The sequence below is a fragment of the Leucoraja erinacea genome, chromosome 23 (assembly GCF_028641065.1).
Source record: "Leucoraja erinacea ecotype New England chromosome 23, Leri_hhj_1, whole genome shotgun sequence".
Lineage (NCBI taxonomy): Eukaryota > Metazoa > Chordata > Chondrichthyes > Rajiformes > Rajidae > Leucoraja > Leucoraja erinaceus.
In genome coordinates, this window is record NC_073399.1 from 16,587,471 (window position 1) to 16,606,597 (window position 19,127).

Consider the following 19,127-nt stretch of genomic DNA (forward strand, 5'->3'; position numbering starts at 1 on the left):
ACAATTTCTGGTACCTGACCAGGGTTTCTAATTCGTCTAATTTGTTCGTTAGGCAGCAAACATTTCCCATGGTGATAGATGGTAGGGCTGGTTTAAAAGTCTCTCTCCATGTTCTCGCCAACCTCCTCTTGTTTCTCTTCACCCCTGCACGCGTTCCCCGATGTCTCTTCTGTAGGAGTTCCTTCGGTATGTCATGTTGAATCCCGAATATTGAGCCATGTACCAGGCTTAGCAGTCCCTGACGGGTGTATACCACGGCAGTTTGTTCCGTCCGTCCGGTTGATATCAGGCACATATTTCCACTCGGATAAGAACTCAACAACACGCGATAGTTGTGGCTATAACACTTATACGTAGTCTATTAAAATAGACTATTAAAATATTATTAAAAACTATACTAAAATATTATTAAAATACTAAATAAACATACACTACACACAGCTGCACGCGACAGGCTGCCATCTCACCGGCGCCATTTTCTCCTCTGCACAACATCTAACAAATGACAAACTAACTAATGACAAGTCAAGTCAAGAAAGTTTATTGTCACGTGTCCCAGATAGGACAATGATAATATTAAACCTGGAGTGATGGCCTTTCTGAAATTCTAAGTGAGATATTTTTAATGACTTGCTCATGTAGAAATTTCAGGAGGTCTGCTGAACTTGGCATTGTGACCTGACATTCTGGTTTAGAGCTGCAGATTTTATGTCTGGGTTTTGTTGTTGTGTTTTCCATTGGTATCCAGGTTAAATTTCTGACTTGATGAGGAACTCTGCCTCACAAAGGATTCATCCGCAATGGGACAACCAAGTTACTTGATCTTGTCTTTTAGTCATTCCTGAGGCAAGGGAAATGAAAACAGGAGTGTCTTTAATCAAATGCAGTCAATGGTCATGGTGTGTTCGAATACATAAAGCTGTGATTTCGGTGATTGAATAAAATTGACGGGTGGAGTAGAGTTGCTGCCTTACAACTCCCGAGACGTGGGTTTGATCCTGACTATGGGTGTTGTCTGAATGAAGTTTGCACGTTCTCCCTGTGACCACATGGGTTTTCTCTGGATGCTCCGAGTTCCACCCACATTCCACCCACCCACAGATGGGCAGGTTTGTAGGTTAATTGGCTTCTGGAAATTCTCCAAACTGTGTAGGGTAGAATTGATGTACGGGTGATCGCTGGTTGGCGCAGACTCGATGGGTCGAAGGGCCTGTTTTCACACTGCATCTCTAAAGTAAATTAAAATGCCCTGCGGAGCAAATGTTGATCTAGTGAGTGGAACTCTTGACAACTAAAATCTCGAAGGTAGCCCAGATTCCTGATTGGATTTGACCATTCATAGAAGAAAGAAGATTGCAACTGCTATGATTAAAAAAGCACAAACTGCGGCAAATTTCAGAATTTAGCATTGTTACCTGAAGGTTCTGATTTATAGCCCTGCGGAATTTATGTCTGGGATTTGAGGTTGTTGTGTTAGCATTCACGAACCTCATTCCCATGTGGAAATTCTAATAATGAGTGATGGGCCATGAGCTATTCTCATCCATACAATATCAATGCAATACCATTGAGCAGTTGAGGCTCATTTGTAATGCTTATCTCCTGTTCTGCTTTGTTTCCTGATGCTTCCTTCTTGCTGAAGCTTATTTTGCTGTGGATTTTCTGACCCCGAGCATGTTGAGAGGAGCAAGAACGGAGTCTATGTCAAAGGCGCTCACTCTGTTAGCTTCCCTTCTACGACTGCTTTGAGTTCTTTCATTTCATTCCTGTAATATTTTAACCTTAAAGTTGTGTATGAAACCTCTTGAAATAAAGATTTGCATTGTGTAGTTTCAAAAATGCTGACACTTGCTTTTATAGATTTTGTATAGATTTTTTATAAGGATGGAAACTCAGCATTGTGTCATTGCCCAGCTCATCTTGAGGAGGTGGATATAGATTTACATTCAATGCTGATGATCTTAATGGTTCCAATGACTCAATGATACTTTATTGTCACATGTTCCTAGATGCAGTGTAATTGTATCTTCTTCTTCTTCTTGCGTATGGCGTGCACAGCCTAAAGTTTAAGACAACTTGTTCTGTTTGATCTTCTGTTTATGCACGCCAGGTTGATTGTATTCGTCAAAACAGGGTGGACCAAGTGAAATCCCACCACCCCAGTGAAATGTTATCATAATGTCGAAAGGTTACATCTCCAAAAATTAACATCTATTCAACGATATGTTTAATGAATGTTTAATACCAATATACCAATTATTTACATTGCATTATTTTTAATATTCTTTCAACAGATCCTGCTGGCATCAGACCCAGATCCAGAACAGGTAGGCCTAATGTACAGAGCCTTGTGTGTTTAAATGCAACAAATAATAAGGTGACCAATACACTATTTAGATTTAAAGCTGCATTCAGTGGTAAAATGTGGAAACAGTCTAAAAAAGCACTGGGAAGTGTGATGGTGGTGCAATCTTTCTCTTGGTTGGTATCTCCTGCAGTTGTAACGTCATCCACTTAATGAGTTTGTTTAACCAAACTCGCAGAGAGTGACTTCGCTCTCAGGAAAGGCCGATCTTACATCTGCAACTAGTGTGAATGGGTGATTGATTGTCCGTGTGGACTCGATGGGCCGAAGGGCCTGTTTCCATGATGTATCTCTAAACTAAACTAAACTAAGCTAAACGGCAGCACGGTGGCGTGGCAATAGAGTTGCTGCTATACAGCCCTTTCAATGCCAGAGACTCTGGTACGATCCTGACTATGAGTGCTGGCTGTACGGAGTTTGTGGGTTTGCTCCGAGATCTTTGGTTTCCTCCCACACTCCAAATAGGTACATGTTTTGTAGGTTAATTAGCTTGGTGTAAATATAAATTGTCCCTTGTGTGTGTGGGATAGTGTTAATGTGCGGGGATCACTGGTCGGTGTGGACTCAGTCGGTGAAGAACCTGGTATTGTGCTGTGTCTCTCGACTAAACTAAACTAGACTAAACTAAACTAACCTAAGGAGTTAATTATAATTGACAAATCAATGCCATAGCTGCTATATTGAGTGCTTTGTTGCCTAAAGATCTTATCAAAAGGGCTGGAGCGGCATCACAATAATCTTATACAGCTATTTATACACAAGTTACGAGAAAGAGGATGGTGTAAAATTGGAGACCCTAGTGGGTTCCACCTTTCCTTGATCATCGTTACTGGCTTTGATTTATATCTTTTCATGCCTTTAGTTTCCCTCTCCCTGACTCTCAGACTGAAGAAGGGTCTGGACCCAAAACGTCACCTATTTAATTTCTCCAGAGATGCTGCCTGACCCGCTGAGTTACTCTAGCATTTTGTGCATTTTGTTCGGTGTAAACCAGCATCTGCAGTTCCTTCCAGCACATCGCCAACTGTAATTGGTTTATATAAAGTAACGTTTTTTAATCCCTCATTTGCTTTCAATTCTACTGCCAGTATTTATTAATCATTCCTATTTTCGCACCTGATGTTCCTCTGGCACATCACATGTGGGTGAGAGCAAGTAGTACTGGCAGGCTTCCTTCCCCAATGGACACAAATGAATGGATTGAATTTTAGCAGCATCCTGGCAGCTTTTATGATCACTTTCTGTGGCTGGTGTAGAGATCCCCAGGGTAAATTAAGTCAATTATATACCTTGCATGGTAGTAAGGTTGAACCTATGACTGCTGAAATGTTGATTCAGCAGCCTAACCACCAGACTACAAGAGATTTGACTAAAAAGCATATTTTTAACATAACTCTTTCCTAAAAATCTCTTCAAGCAACCAGGTGATACCGACCAAGAAAGCAGTGTTTATGAAACTTCGTGAAAGACTTGCATTTCCTAGACATTTGGTTCACGAGAGGCACAAACCAATTTTTCCATTTTCACACTGGAGTGTAAGGTTTATGTTATTGTCAATAAGTAATAAACAATAAGCAACAAACAGGCGGCACGGTGGCACAGCGGCATAGTTGCAGCGCCAGAGACCCGGTTTCGATCCTGACTGCGGGTGCTGTCTGTATAGAGTTTGTACGTTCTCCCCATGGGTTTTGTTCGGGAGCTCCGGTTTCCTCCCACACTCCAAAGACATACAGGTTTGTAGGCTAATTGGCTTGGAAAAATTGTAAATTGTCCCTTGTGTGTTATTGTGCGGGGATCGCTGGTCGGTGTGGACTCGGTGGGCCGAAGGGCTTGTTTCCACACCTTATCTCTAAACTAAAAACACGATGACTACATATTAAAGTTTTAAGCACAATTTACTATTGATGTTGTGTTAAACTGTGTCTAAATCATGTTTGATCCAAATGATGTGGTTTCTTTCTGTTTCTCTGAAGTCTACATCAGTTTGGAAATGTTCCATTGGGAATAAATGATTGCTATTCCTTCAGTAAAGTGGTGCAATGAAAATATAATGAGACCAGCTAGTGAGTGAAATGAGAAATGTCAGCTTTCATGCTATGGTGCAAAAGCTGAACTGGATGAGGACAAGTGTTCGGTAAACACGTTGCGGAAAATTCCTGTCTTCCAAGTGGTTTCACTGTCGTGCGAGGAGACCTGGAAAGTTAATGGTGGTGTAGATTTCCCAAAATATGCTATTTTTCAAGCATTTACATCCAGTCCCAACGACCAGCAGACCTAAACAAACAGCATTCACTTTTTTTTAATGCAAGGAACTGCAGATGCTGCTTTACAACAAAAAAAAAGTCCAAGTGCTGGATTAACTCAGCGGGTCAGGCAGCATCACTGGACATGATTAGGATAAGTCGGGGCCCTTAGAATTGAGTAGTGAAGGGGGGGGGGAGGGGGGGGGCACTGGAAAAGAGGTCAAAGGATGGTAAGTGATAGGTGGATACAGGTGAGAAGGGTTTGATTGTCAGATGGGGAGCCAATGGCTAGAGATAAACAGGAGACAAAATGGTGCCAGATAAGGGAAGAAGAGTCAAATGTGAAGCCAAAAAGCTCTTTCTGTTAAAATGTGCCATAAAGTTTTCATATTTCCACCATTATGGTACATTTTAAATTCAGTTTTTTATACATCCAGGTGATTTTATGGTGAGTGGGAGCAAAATAGTTTAATTGGTCAGCCAAACACAAAGTGCTGGAGAGACTCAGCGGGTCAGTCAGCATCCGTGAAGGGAATGGGTAGGCAACGTCTCGGGTCAGGACCCTCTTCCTGTTCATTCCCTCCCCAGATGCTGCCTGACCAGCTGAGTTTCTCCAGCACTTTGTGCTTTGTTCAAGATTCCAGCATCTGCAGTACCTTGTGTCCCCAGCTAACTCCCCAGTCTGGTCATTTTCTGCCTGTTACTCTCATCCGTACTTATTTATCTCTCAGCCAACAGCCACGAAGATGTCATCCATTCAACACCCAACACTGAGCCCTCTACCTACTCTGATGCTGATGGGACAGAACTATTCATAATTGACTTTAGTCATGGAGAGTCTGAGCAGGGTGGGCCATATTGTATGAGCTCAGTTTGATACTTTACCCAGATCATCATCGAATGATGTGCTTAGTCCTGCAGTAAATTTTACTGCTCCTGATCCATGGCAATAAACATGCAGTGAACAAGAGTTTCGACATGAAACGTTGCCTATTTCCTTCTCTCCATAGATGCTGCCTCACCCGCTGAGTTTCTCCAGCATTTTTGTCTACCTGCAGTGAACAATAGTTCAGTGAAGCATCATATGTCTCGTTTTCCTTATCCCTAACTGAAGAAGGGTCTTGAAACGTCACCCATTCCTTCTCTCCAGAGATGCTGCCTGTCGTGCTGAGCTACTTCAGCTTTTTGTGTTGATCTAATAGTTCAATGAAGATAGACACAAAATGCTGGTGTAACTCAGTGGGACAGGCAGCATCTCTGGAGAAAAGGAATGGGTGACATTTTGGGTTGAGACTCAGGCGAGAGGGAGACATAGAGATATGGAAGGGTAAGGTTTGAAAACGACTGATCAAAGGGGAAGATGATCAAGGAAAATGTAGAATGGTTCATTGTTAGCTGAGGAGAAGGTGACAACAAAGTAAAATTTAATCAGGAGGACAATGAAACTAGTTGGAGAACTAGGATGGGAGAGGGACAGAGAGAGGAAAAGCAAGGATTACTTGAAGTTAGCGAAATAAATATTCATACCGCAGGGTTGTAAGATGCCCAAGCGAAATATGAGGTGCTGTTCCTCCAATTTGCGTTCGACTCACTCTGACAGTAGAAGAATGGTTCTTTATTTTCACTTGTACCAAGGTATAGTGAAATTCTTTTTTAGCAAGTGTCTTTTTAGACTTTATTGCAAATTATTGTGATGGGTATGAAATACATGAACAATACCCAGGCTTTGGTAGGGTTTGGATTGGCTGTGGTTTATGGAGTTTTAATTTTAAATCTTAGCAAATCTCATATTCATGAGTATCCAGTATTGGTTTAAATGAGAAATGCCAGGCATCCTTTGTGTGCAGGAGAGAAGCACAATATTATTGCACGTGTGAAACATTTGAATAAGTGAGCATTACCCAGTTGTCTCGCTTGCTATTTTCAGTATCAAGATAACTTCCAGATTCAGAAGATTCACGGTTCAAAGCTGGACAATGAAAAAAAGAAAGTGTTTCAAGAGTGCTGGAGATGATTTGGGTTTAAATTTCTGAGTTTCACTGACTGGATTATGTTGTGTCTACATATACAATCAATACCATCTCTTCTTCCTCGTTGTCATGCATTCTTTCTTGTTTTCGCCCCCTCTTCCTCAGCAGCTTCCTGATTGTGTCCAAGAGATTGTGGATTGATTAAAAATTATTCATAAAGTCTTCAGTAAACCAAAAAATGCTGTCAATTCCAGGATAAAAGTCGCTGCATAAAACATCCCGTGTCGGTGTTTGAAGTTAATTGATATTGGGAACTACTGTACATTGATATGTTTGTTATTTCTGTACGGTTTTACTGGGTACTTTTGCTGCGAGCATTTTAATGGATCTTTATCTTCTGGGACTTTTGTGGTCTGTTCTATTTTGCTGCTAATGGCCACTTTGTTCTTGAGCTCTCAAAGAACGACTTCAACTTTTAACAAGTTGCTGCAGCAAGGATTTCAGTTCAGAAAAGGATCTACAGTATGCAATCTGCTCTCTTTACCAGGCACACTAATTCCAAGATGATGTATCTTCCTTCAGCTATTTTACAGCTGGGGTGCATCGGATTTCCTAATCTTCGTATATTTCTGCTCTTCAGAATCAAAATGTAACCGAAATTCACCCAGGTCGAGGTGAAAATTCTTTGGCTGTTGGGTTTGTGTTATTCTCCACCCTCTTGCCCGCAACCTAACCTGGGTTAACGGAAAACTTTTTGGGACTTTCTCTTTGGTTTGTTTTTCTTCTGCTATTTCTGCCTGGTCTTGCTGAGTTATTTTTTTTCTCCTGCTGGGTTTATCCTTCCTGCCTAAACTTGCCTGACCCTTTGCCTGGAGGAGGCTGTTCTCTCGACCCGTTCTTGCTCAATCTTCCCCCCCCACCATGGCATCACCGAAGAACCAGGAGAAAACGAATGAGAAACAACCCCGGTAAAGTGGGGAATGGTTCGGACAGAGGAGAGCATTAACTTGGGGAATGGAGCAAGCAAGACGAAGAAAAAAGGAGCACCAGTTATCAAGTAAAGGAACAAACTAAGGAGAGGAAATCAAAAAACGTCTTCCCGTTAGCTCTAAGCTCAAGCAAGCTCTATATAAACGTCTGAATGAGAAAAATAAAACTGGGGCGAAAGTTAAACAAATGAAGCATTAAATATACTTGGCCCGTTTCTAATTTACAGGCACAAATATTTTCAACTCTCAATGCCAAGGCAGCCAATCTATAAATAGCTCTGACATTTGTACATTTTGGAATAGTGTTAACAATTTGTCTTCCATCATTATATACTGCATTCAGTCAAATGTTAAGGATGTTCTGGGGCAACATCCATTGATTCTGCCGTCCCACTGTTTAACAATCCCCGCTGGGGCAGTATCATACTGTCACGTATGGAGATGCTCCCTATTTTATTTTACGGTCAGCTGGGCATTTAAAATACCCAGCCATTTAAAATACCCAACCATTAATAACTATGCTGGCGAATCTCTGAAACAATCAAAATTAGATGACCGGGCTGCACGGTGGCGCAGCAGTAGAGTTGCTGCCTTACAGCATGTACAGCGCCAGAGACCCGGGCATGATCTCTGCCTCAGAGGGTGGTGGAGGCAGGTTCTATGAATGCTTTCAAGAGAGAGCTAGATAGGGCTCTTATAAATAGCGGAGTCAGGGGATATGGGGAGAAGACAGGAACGGGGTACTGATTGGGGATGATCAGCCATGATCACATTGAATGGCGGTGCTAGCTCGAAGGGCCAAATGGCCTACTCCTGCACCTATTGTCTATTGTCTAAATTCACTTAAGCAGAGTTCCTGTCTAATGGAATGTGTATCTAATCCCTAACGGGGGCCTTCTGCTTAGCTGCCCTTATGATGGAGTTGCAGACTGGCAGGAAACCAATGCTCAGAGACCCTGAAGTATGTTTCAAGTACAGCTGGGACCTAGCTGAAACTGTACAGATAGTACGATATCTTGTTAACATCTAAAAGATATTTGGATAGGTACAATACATAGAAAGGAAAGGTTTATTTTAGTTTAGATTATTTATTAGTGCCACGTGTACACAAGAGATAGGGAAAAGCTTTCTGTTGCATACTATCCAGTCAGCAAAATAAACTATGCATGATTACAATTAAGCTGTCCACAGTGTTCAGATACAGGATAAAGGGCATTACATTTAGTGCAAGGTAAAGTTTAGTTAAGTCGGATTCCAGACATTTGTCACCCTCTTAAACGTACCTTAAATGTTTATGTGCCTCTTTTTTTAATTTGTGCTCCTTGCAACTATGTTCCCTTGTTTGCAGCTCTACCACCAGTACAAATATCACAACATCTACCCTGTCAGGCCCACTCACAATCTGTGGTCTAAATTAGGGATCAGATTACACAGCTTGCAATGAGGATTGCCATAATGCCAACTTGATGCTCATCTTATTTTGTCCAAAACGAGCGCACCTATTAATTATGCAATCTTTATGCATGATACATTCAAAATAATTCAAATTTGTAATATCCTCTCTAAAGGCAGACGTTGAAAGCTGCCACATTCAATACTCATCACATGTGTTTTCCCACCATTTCAATTATTTTCCTTTCATGGTTTAATTCGATGTATTTGATTATCTCACCCCTTTGAAGATGCTTCTAAAGGAAATGTTTTATATTAGCAATATGATTCATTTCAACAATCTTCCAAAGAATTAGGAAATTAATTAAAAAAAAAGTATTATGATTCCATATGCACAATGAAAAGTTTTAATGAAAAGTTTTCACTAATTTTCAAAGTGATTGACATTTGACCCTTGAGATGAGGACATGAAGACATTAGCTGATAATCATTTAGCGGACATATTGATATCCTTTATTTTTAGGGAGATATTAAATTATTTAAAATAAACAGTTAACACATACTGTATGTTAGCATAACATAATTCAATAACACTGCACAATGTGTCTGTGTGCTTATATCTCTACAATATCAAGGCTCCGTTTTGATTTATTTAATGATACAGCATGGAAACAGGCCTTTTGGCCCACCAGATCCATGCTGTCCATTGATCACCTGTTTACTTCTATGTCAGTATCACTTTTGCAGCCCTGCCTACACGCTTGGGGCCATTTACAGAGGCCAATTAACCTACAAATCCGCACATCTTTTGGGAGGAATCCCAAGTGGTCACAGGGAGAAGGTGAAAACTCCACACGGACAGCACCCGAGGACAAGATCAAACCCGGTTTTCAACCCCAATAACCACTGCTCTTGCCTCACCGAATATTTCATATGATATTATAATATAGTCATAATATTACTTTACACTTCGATGCCCATTGACTTTCCAGGAATTTTGGAAACGTCATAAATGTTCCAATTTTAATAAGGGTTAAAGGATCTGTGACCCAATGCATAGTTATCATGTTTCATATTTATTCATACTTCAAGTCATTTCATATTTCACACAATGCTAAAGGAGGCTCTTTGATCCATTAACTCGATGCTGGCTCTCAGACATTCCTGTCACTTCTTTCCCTGTAAACTATTCTTGCTGTGTCCATCAATTCCCTATTGTTTCTCTTGCTATTCACCTTGACTACAAAGGGAACTTATATAATGGGCTAACCTGCAACCCAGCACATCCACGGTATGTGGCAGGAAACCAAATAACCCAGAAGAAAACCACGTGGTCAAGGGTAGAGCATATACACTCAATAAAGATGGTCCCCGAGATCAGGGCTTAGGTCACAGAAACAGGGAGGCATTCTTGTCTCGCTCTTAGCCTATCAACACCAACCATCCCTCGTGTTAAGTGACATAAATGAGGCCCAACTTACATCGTGAGCTTACAATTGGCAGCACAGTGACGATGCTGGTAGAGATGCTGCCTCACAATGCCAGAGACCCGGGTTTGACCCTGACCTTGGGTGCTGTCTGTGTGGAGTCTTCATGTTCTCCCTGTGACCACGTGGGCTACCTCCGTGTGCTCGAGTTTCCTCCCACATCCCTAAGATATGCGGGTTTGGAGGTCAATTGGCCTCTGTAAATTGCCCAAGATGTGTCGGATGAGAATGTTGGATAACATAGAACGTGTGAAACGGGTGATTGATGGTCTTTGTATCCTCAGTGGATGAAGGGCCTGTTTCCATGCGACATCTTTAAACTAAACTAAACTAAACTGTATCAGATAGACACAAAATGCTGGAGTAACTCATCGGGTCAGGCAGCATCACTGGAGAAAAGGAATAGGTGACATTTCTGCTCTCGATAACTCAATAACGTCTCAATAGATGACGTCTCGAACCAAAACGCCACCTATTCCTTTTCTCCAGAGGTACTGTCTGACCCGCTGAGTTACTCCAGATATTGTGTCTATCTTCGGTGTAAACCAGCATCTGTAGTTCCTTCCAACACATAAACTCTAGTGGCGTAAAGACCTCTTCCTGACCCCTCCCTGCCCATCCAGTCCCACAATCCAGACAGAGGTACAGCAGTGTCCACAACCTAAACCTACCACATACCTCGAAGGGATGTGTTTGATAAACACAATTACTATAGTAAAACACTCGACAGCCGTAATTCAATGGTGGTAATTTAAGTGATTTAAAAATTAAATACAAATAATTTAAGCTGTTTCCTCCCTAATAATGAGCATGCCCACTGACTTTTGCAAATTACTGGAATTAATGAAGGTAATTATTATTTCCCCACAATCTTGTCAGTCTTGTCTGCAACTTGGCTGCAATATTTTGAAGTTTATCCCACGATTTAGATAGTGCCTAAAAACAGTCCCCCAGGCTCAGTTCCCAGTTCACAGGCTCCAACAATTGTCAGAAATATAAAAAAATGGGTGCAGGAGTAGACCATTCGGCCCTTTGGGCCAGCACCGCCATTCAATATTATCATGGCGGATCAGTACCCCGTTCCTGCTTTTCCCCCATATCCCTTGATTCCTTGGTGGACAAAAGTGCTGGAGAAACTCAGCGAGTGCAGCAGCATCTATGGAGCGAAGGAAATAGGCAACGTTTCGGGCCACAACCCTTCGAAACCCTTTTGTCTACCTTCGATTTTCCAGCATATGCAGTTCCTTCTTAATCTTGATTCCTTTAGCCCTAAGAGCTAAATCTAACTCTCTCTTGATAATCCTTTAATAATCAACAATCCACTTGTGGGCTGATGACAATGAGTGCACACGTAAAGCAATAAAGTCCCTTTGGTTTAGTTTATTGTCACGTGTACTTACTATAGGTGCAGTGAAAAGCTTTTGTTGCATGCTAACCAGCAAGCAGAAAGCCAATACATGATTACAATTGAGCAAGCCACTGTGTACAGATACATGATAAAGGGAATAAAGTGAATAATGTTAACTGTGCAAAGTAAAGTCCAGTAAAGTCCGATTAAAGATAGCCCAAGGGTCTCCAATGAGGTAGATTGTAGCTCAGGACTGCTCTCTAGTTGTTGGTAGGATGGTTCAGTTGTCTGAAAGAGCTGGGAAGAAACTGTCCCTGAATCTGGCAGTGTGCGTTTTCACACTTCTGTACCTCTTGCCTAATGGGGGAGGGGAGAAGAGGGAGTGGCCAGGGTGATTATGTTGGGGGTCTTGCAGAGGCGGTGATGGAGTCACTGGAGGGGAGGTTGGTTTGTGTGATGGTCTGGGCTGCGTCCACCGTCGATAACAATACTGAATCTGTGCCACGTATTTTGCGTAGAGAATAAAGAGGGCTGATATGTTGTTGCCAGAACTCCGAACTTGGATGCTTTTGCAGTGTTATGTAATAATTCTGCATAAAAATTGGCTCCTTGATGCTGTTAACCACTCAAGTCACGTCAAATTCAACAATCTCTGGCATCTTCAATCCCTGTGAATGCCTGCCCAGGGCTATTATCTCATCAGCTGAGCATTTTGCACAACCACATGATGTCTCGTGGTAGATGTGGGCTCGGCATTACATGCTAGTTGAACTGAGTGAGATTTGTTTGTGCTTTGTGTCTTTTAAGGTGTGCCACGTTGGCGGGATTCATACAAAAGTACTCACGATTACCTTCGACACCAGCCTCGCAATGACGAACACTCGCCCCCGTGGCATCACCCAGTATTACCACAAGAGCTTCAGCCACAGAACCAGCAACCAGCATTTAAAGAAGGTCTGCTAGTATTACTACTAGTCGATGCTCATCTTCCATTTCCTGCTTAACAGCAAGTGCACGTCAACTTGGAGCACCTCTCTCCTCGAATCCACCGCCCGCGACACTTTGCTGCCTTCACTCATCACATTTCCGGCCTCTGTCACTATCTCAACTCTCCCCTTCCCCCATCCACTTGACTCCATCTTCCGATCAACCGCTCCTCACTTGGATCCGCCTATATCGCTTGCCGGCACTTCCCCAACTTCTCTCTCCTCACCACTGCGTACCGGCTATCTCCCCTCTACCCTTTCAGCCCAGGTGGAGGGTTCTGACCCACAACGTCGACGGTCCATTTCCCTCCACAGATGCTGCTTGACCGGCTGAGTACCTTCAGCAAATTGTTTGTTGCTCCTGGAGCACCATTGGATGAGATTAAGCTGGCCTTCCTTCAACTTGCGGGGACCTTCTTCTGTCTTCCTCCTGACTTACTACATGTGTTTGTAATTGAAAACATTTTGTCTTGGTCCATGAACTGAACGGACGATTAACCATTTTATTCCGAAGCTGCATTTTTTCATTTGTCGAGGCCTTATGATCATTTGATTCCTGGAAGAACACCTTATATTTCTGATTCCAAAACTATGTTGATGTTATTCTCACCTGGTTGCCACAGATTTCCAGAGACTTTTCTCTTTTCTGATCCTATTCAATTAGAATAAATCTAGCGAACACCGTTCTGGAGCAGAATTTGGAGAACACTAAGTCATAACAAGTCACCTCTACAATAAGTCATCTCTGCATTTAAAATGTAACTTGGAGGACTTTAATTCAACTTATAAGATTTTAAAAAATCAATTTTCTAGCAAAACAGGTCATCTGTGCACTCAGCTACAATTTGAAAGCCAACTTTATTCTTATTATAAGTAGGAGTGTTCCCTTGTCAGTTACTGCTTGGATCAGCATCACATTTGGGCGGCATGGTGGTGCAGTGGTAGAGTTGTTGCCTTACAGTGCTTACAGCACCAGAGACGGGTTAAATCCCGACTGCGGGTGCTGTCTGTATGGAGTTTGTACGTTCTCCCCGTGACAGTGTGGATTTTCTCTGAGATCTTAGGTTTCCTCCCACACTCCAAAGTTGTACAGGTTTGTAGGTTCATTGGCTTGGTATAAAAGTAAATTGGCCCTAGTGTGTGTAGGATAGTGTTAATTTGAGGGTCGGTGCAGACTCGGTGGGCCGAAGGGCCTGTTTCTGTGCTGTATCTCTAAACTTAACTAAACTAAAAACACTAAATTACTTCATTGCAAGAACAAGCTTTTGAATCCTCAGCAATTCACACTCTTTCAGTTGTAACATTTTGGACTTTCTTATGAAAGGAGTATGTTTATGAGCTGGTGAGGTGGACAATATGGACGCCAAGGTAGGCATATCCATATGCCAATATTTGGGAAAGTGTAGCAGATTAGAGAACTTGATAAGGTTGCACGTCAACGATGGAACTTTCACACAAGAATGAGAACATTACTTGCCCTAATCTGCTTTTTACCAGAATAGACACCAATCTCTATCATCTCTTGGCCAAGTGTACCAAAGTGTATTAAAAACAGTGTACTAATTACATGCAGGATATTGAGAAGGGAAAATGAATCTAGATGGCTATAATTCAGTTGATGGGTAAGCACATGAATGTTGCCCAATTTTTAAAAAAAGTTAGTAAAATCAGATGCTTCCTTCTTAACATCTGGGGGCGGACCGGTGGTGCAGCGGTAGAGTTGCTGCCTTACAGCGCAAGAGACCCATGTTCGATCGTGACCACGGGTGCTGCCTGTACGGAGTTTGTATGTTCTCCCTGTGACCGCGTGGGTTTTCTCCGGGTGCTCCAGTTTCCTCCCACACTCCAAAGACGTGCAGGAATGTAGGCCTTGGCTTTGTAAAGTAGTAGATTGTCCCTAGTGTGTAGGACAGTGCTAGTGTACGGGGTGATCGCTGGTCGGCGTGGACTCGGTGGGCCAAAAGGCCTGTTTCCACGCTGTACCTCTAAAGTCTAAAGTCAAATGCAAATCTGCCTTGCTGAAAGAATTTTCCAAACTGAAACAATGTAGTTCAGTAGCATCCCATGGCATGGCATTTGCACTGTGGAGATGTTTGAGAAGAATGCTGACAGTTGTTAAAAGCACCATTGCTGTTGTTCACATAAAATGGACGAGAAACACTTAAGTTAAAATCTAAAAGAGGTCCAAATATAGTTGGTACACAAAATTGCTGGAGAAACTCAGCGGGTGCAGCAGCATCTATGGAGCGAAGGAAATAGGCGACGTTTCGGGCCGAAACCTTCAGACTGAAGTCTGAAGAAGGGTTTTGGCCCGAAACGTCACCTATTTCCTTCGCTCCATAGATGCTGCTGCACCCGCTGAGTTTCTCAGCAATTTTGTGTACCTTCGATCTTCCAGCATCTGCAGTTCCCTCTTGAACTCCAAATATAGTTGCATTGGCCTTAATCCTGAAGATAATTTCAGGTTTGGGGAAACTGTCTAGTAAAAGCAGAGCACGTGATCATCATTAGATGCGGTCGAGTGCGATGTCTTTAACAAAGAGTGAAAATAAAGTACGAATAAGTGAAAGTGACAGAATCAGGGTGCTGCAGTCTTGTTTCCCCAGAATTAGGTATTTAATGTCCAACATGCTTGTGGCAACTGACAGGTTCATTCAGGCTGGCTGCAGATGTGATTGTCCTCATAGGGATGTCATCTAGGGACAGCAAGCCATTACAATGGTTCAATGGTACTTTTTCTGTTTTTTCACACTTTCCGTTTAATTAAATAACCTCGCATTTCCTCACATTACACTCCTGTGGCAAATATTTCCCCACTTATCTAATCTGTCTATGTCATGTTGTAGACTCTGCGTTCTCCTCACAATGTTTTTTCCATCTCCTTGTATCATCTGCGTGCAGGTTCGTTCGAACCCAGGTTCGATCCTGACCTTGGGTGCTGAGTTTGTAGGTTGATAGTTTTAGTAAATTGCCCCTGGTGTGCAGGGAGTAGAAAGTGGCGTAACATAGAACTAGTGTGAAAGGGGGATCGATGGTCGGCGCGGACTCGATGGGCCAAAGGTTCTACTGCTGCACCTTTCAATCGGGAAAGGAAGCAATTCAGAGGAAATTCACTCAGTTGATCCCTGAAATGAAAGGCAGAAAACTGCAAAGTGAAGGATATAGTCAGGAAGAAGAAGGAAAGACAGCAATATAAAGGGCTCAATTGCAAGGAGGCATATGGACAGAAATGGACACAAATATTTAATGCTGCTACATCAGAATGTGATTTTAGGTGGTGGTGTAAAGGCCAAATCTGTTGAGGTTACATTGACCTGTTATAAAACAATGAAGATCTGGATCCAGTTTAGGTCTTTACACTAAAGCAGGTATGGGAAGGTCCATAGAGGGTGCAGAAAAGATTACATAGGATCGTCACAATGTAAGGGGTCAGATTGGAGAAATTATGATTGTTCTCCTTAGAGTTGTGGGGTCATGTGCGGAATTGTCCAGGACTGAAACAGAGTGAATGAAACAAAAAACGTTTCCTTTGGCAGTAACGCCAGCTTTTGGAGGATGCAGATTTAGAGGAAAAGGGAGGAAGAGCCAAAGCTGATTTGGGAAAAAATATTTTTCACGAATCAAGTGATCTTGATCTGGAAGTTACGGTCTGAGAGAGTGGTGGGAGAAGATTGAACTTGCAGGATTGTGGGGGAATAAGGAATGGGGATGACACGAATGCTGAGGAAATAGCTTGATCAGAATCAGAATAGTACTTTATTTGCCAAGTATGTTTTGCAACATACGAGAAATTTCATTTGCCAAGTCAGTCATACAAATAAAAAGCAACAGAACACTCAAAACACATTTTACCATGAACATCCATCACAGTGACTCCTACATAATCCTCACTGTGATGGAAGGCAAAATAAAGTTCTAGTTCCTTCCCTTTGGGAAGGTATGATGATACTCTGTTAACAAATGACATTACTGTCAACTCCAGTGCAATCTATGTTACTCTTCTAGAAAGATGTCAACTTTAACTTTTGTGTCTTTACCTTCATGGAAATGGAAGAAGGTTGTACTATAATAAGTTTCTTGGCCTACACGAGGTCTGCAGCCTCACATCGCTTGAAACTTTGGTTCAATTCTAACCTCCAGTCCTGTCAGTGTGGGATTTGTTTGTTCTCTCTGTAACAGCATGGGTTTCCTCCGGGTGCTCCGGTTTCCCCTATTTCTCGAACACGTTTGGGTTGGTAGGTTAATTGGTCACCCTAAATTAGTGGGTGGTAAAAGCTGCGGAGAATGAGGTGAAATAAGGAGAATAGTGTAATTGGGTGGTTGATGGTTGCCATGGACACAGTGGCCGTGAGGGTCTGTTTCCACGTTAGATGACTATGATCCTTGAAAACTTGTGATATGTGTCACTAGGCATATAGAATTCAAAGTCAGCAAATTACTTTCATAAGTAACGTATCAAATTGAATTCCATTCCAGTGACTTTATTCAATGGAGAAGGACAGAGTAGGACTTATTTTAAAGCAGATCCTTGAAAGTAATTGAGAGACATTTAGTTTAGTTTAGTTTAGAGATACAGTGCGGAAACAGGTCTTTCGGGCCACCGAGTCCCCGCACATTAACACTATCCTACAAACACTAGGGACAATTTACACATACACCAAGTCAATTAACCTACAAACTTGTACGTCTTTGGAGTGTGTGTGGAAACCGAAGACCTTGGAGAAAATCCACGTGGTCGTGGGGAGAACGTACAATCTCCATACAGATAGCGCCCATGGTCGGGATCAAAAATGTATACGTGACGTTTTGGGTCGGAACCCTTCTTCAGACTGATTGCAGGAGGGAGGAACTGGAAGCAGGAAGAGACCAAGACAAATTTGTTCCGTTCAGTTCAGTTTGGGCTGGTAACATGACTTCGGGAAGGGTGGTTCCGATAGGCTGATTGTTGGCTTGGGATGGTGTGATCCCAAGATGAATACATCGTTGTGAACTGTGGAACTGGTTCACCAACTTTTAATGGTGGAAGGGGGAGGGGAGTGTTTGTATAAGTTACCTAAAGTTAGAGAATTCAACGTTCATACCGCTGGGTTGTAAGCTACCCAAGCAAAATAAGAGCTGCTGTTCCTCCAATTTGCATATGGCCTCACACTTTCATAAGGCCAATCAGTCAGTCATGGAGATATTTGTCGTAACAGGCAGAGAAGGACTGGGATGAGGAAAACATTTTCACCCAGAGAGTTTTGAATCTGTGGAATTCTCTGCCACAGAAAGCAGTGAAGGCCAATTCACTGCATGTATTCAGGAGAGAGTTAGATATAGCTCTTAGGGCTAATGGAATCAGGGGATATGGGGAGAAAGCAGGAACAGGGTGCTGATTCTGGATGATCAGCCATGATCATAATGAATGGCGGTGCTGGCTCAAAGGGTCGAATGGCCTACTCCTGCACATATTTTCTAAGTTTCTATGTCAAAAAACACCATCTCTGGATGAGTCCATGATGAGTGTTTGGCGGCACTGGGCCTGTCCTCGCTGAAGATTAGAAGAATGAGCAGAACCTCATTGAAACATACCGAATAGTGAAAGGCCTGAATAGAGTGGATGTTGAGAGGATGTTTCCACTAGTGGGACGGCCTAGGACAAGAGGCCATAGCCTCTGAATAAAAAGGTCATACCTTTAGGTAGGATATGAGGAGGAATGTATTTAGTCAGAGGGCAGCAAATCTGTGGAATTCACTGCCACAGAAGGCTGTGGAGGTCAGGTCAATGGATATTTTTACAGTGTAGATTTATAGATTTTTGATCAGGACGGGTATCAGGGGTTATGGGGAGAAGGCAGGAGAATGGGGTTGAGTGGGAAAGATAGATCAGCCATGACTGAATGGGTCGAATGGCCTAACTCTGCACCCACTGCTAATGAACATGAGTCAGAATAACAGGCACACATATTTTGTTTTCTGGGAGCTAGGTGCTGTGTTAGGGGCAGATGTATGCAATGTGCATTTCCATTCCCTGGAGGAAATGGAAAGGGCATTTCTTGTCACAACTAATGCAACATTCTATTTCTGTTGTCAGCCCAACCAGGCGGGGAGTTTAGGAATTCAAGGTAGAATGGGCAACACGGTGGCACAGGGGTAGAGTTGTTGCCTTACAGCGCTTACAGAGCCAGAGACCTGGATTCGATCCTGACTTGTCAGTACGGAGTTTGTACGTTCTCCCCGTGACCTGCGTGGGTTTTCTCCGAGAACTTCGGTTTCCTCCCACACTCCAAAGACGTACTGGTTTGTAGGTTAATTGGTTTGGTATAAATGTAAAAGATTGTCCATAGTGTGTGTAGGGTAGTGTCAAC

At 42.5% G+C, this 19,127-nt stretch overlaps 1 protein-coding gene across 3 annotated transcripts in view; it reads left to right on the forward strand.

The window, feature by feature from the left end:
• The window catches only part of LOC129708296 (platelet-derived growth factor subunit A-like), a 55,754-nt gene that overhangs the window by 26,947 nt on the left and 9,680 nt on the right, over nt 1–19,127 (forward strand). For 2 of the 3 annotated variants that reach the window (XM_055653966.1, XM_055653967.1), the window contains 2 exons: nt 2,295–2,327; nt 12,602–12,748. In XM_055653966.1, the coding sequence (XP_055509941.1) occupies nt 2,295–2,327; nt 12,602–12,748 (180 nt within the window). The remainder of the gene's footprint in view (nt 1–2,294; nt 2,328–12,601; nt 12,749–19,127) is intronic. The other variant, XM_055653968.1, reaches the window with a different exon arrangement.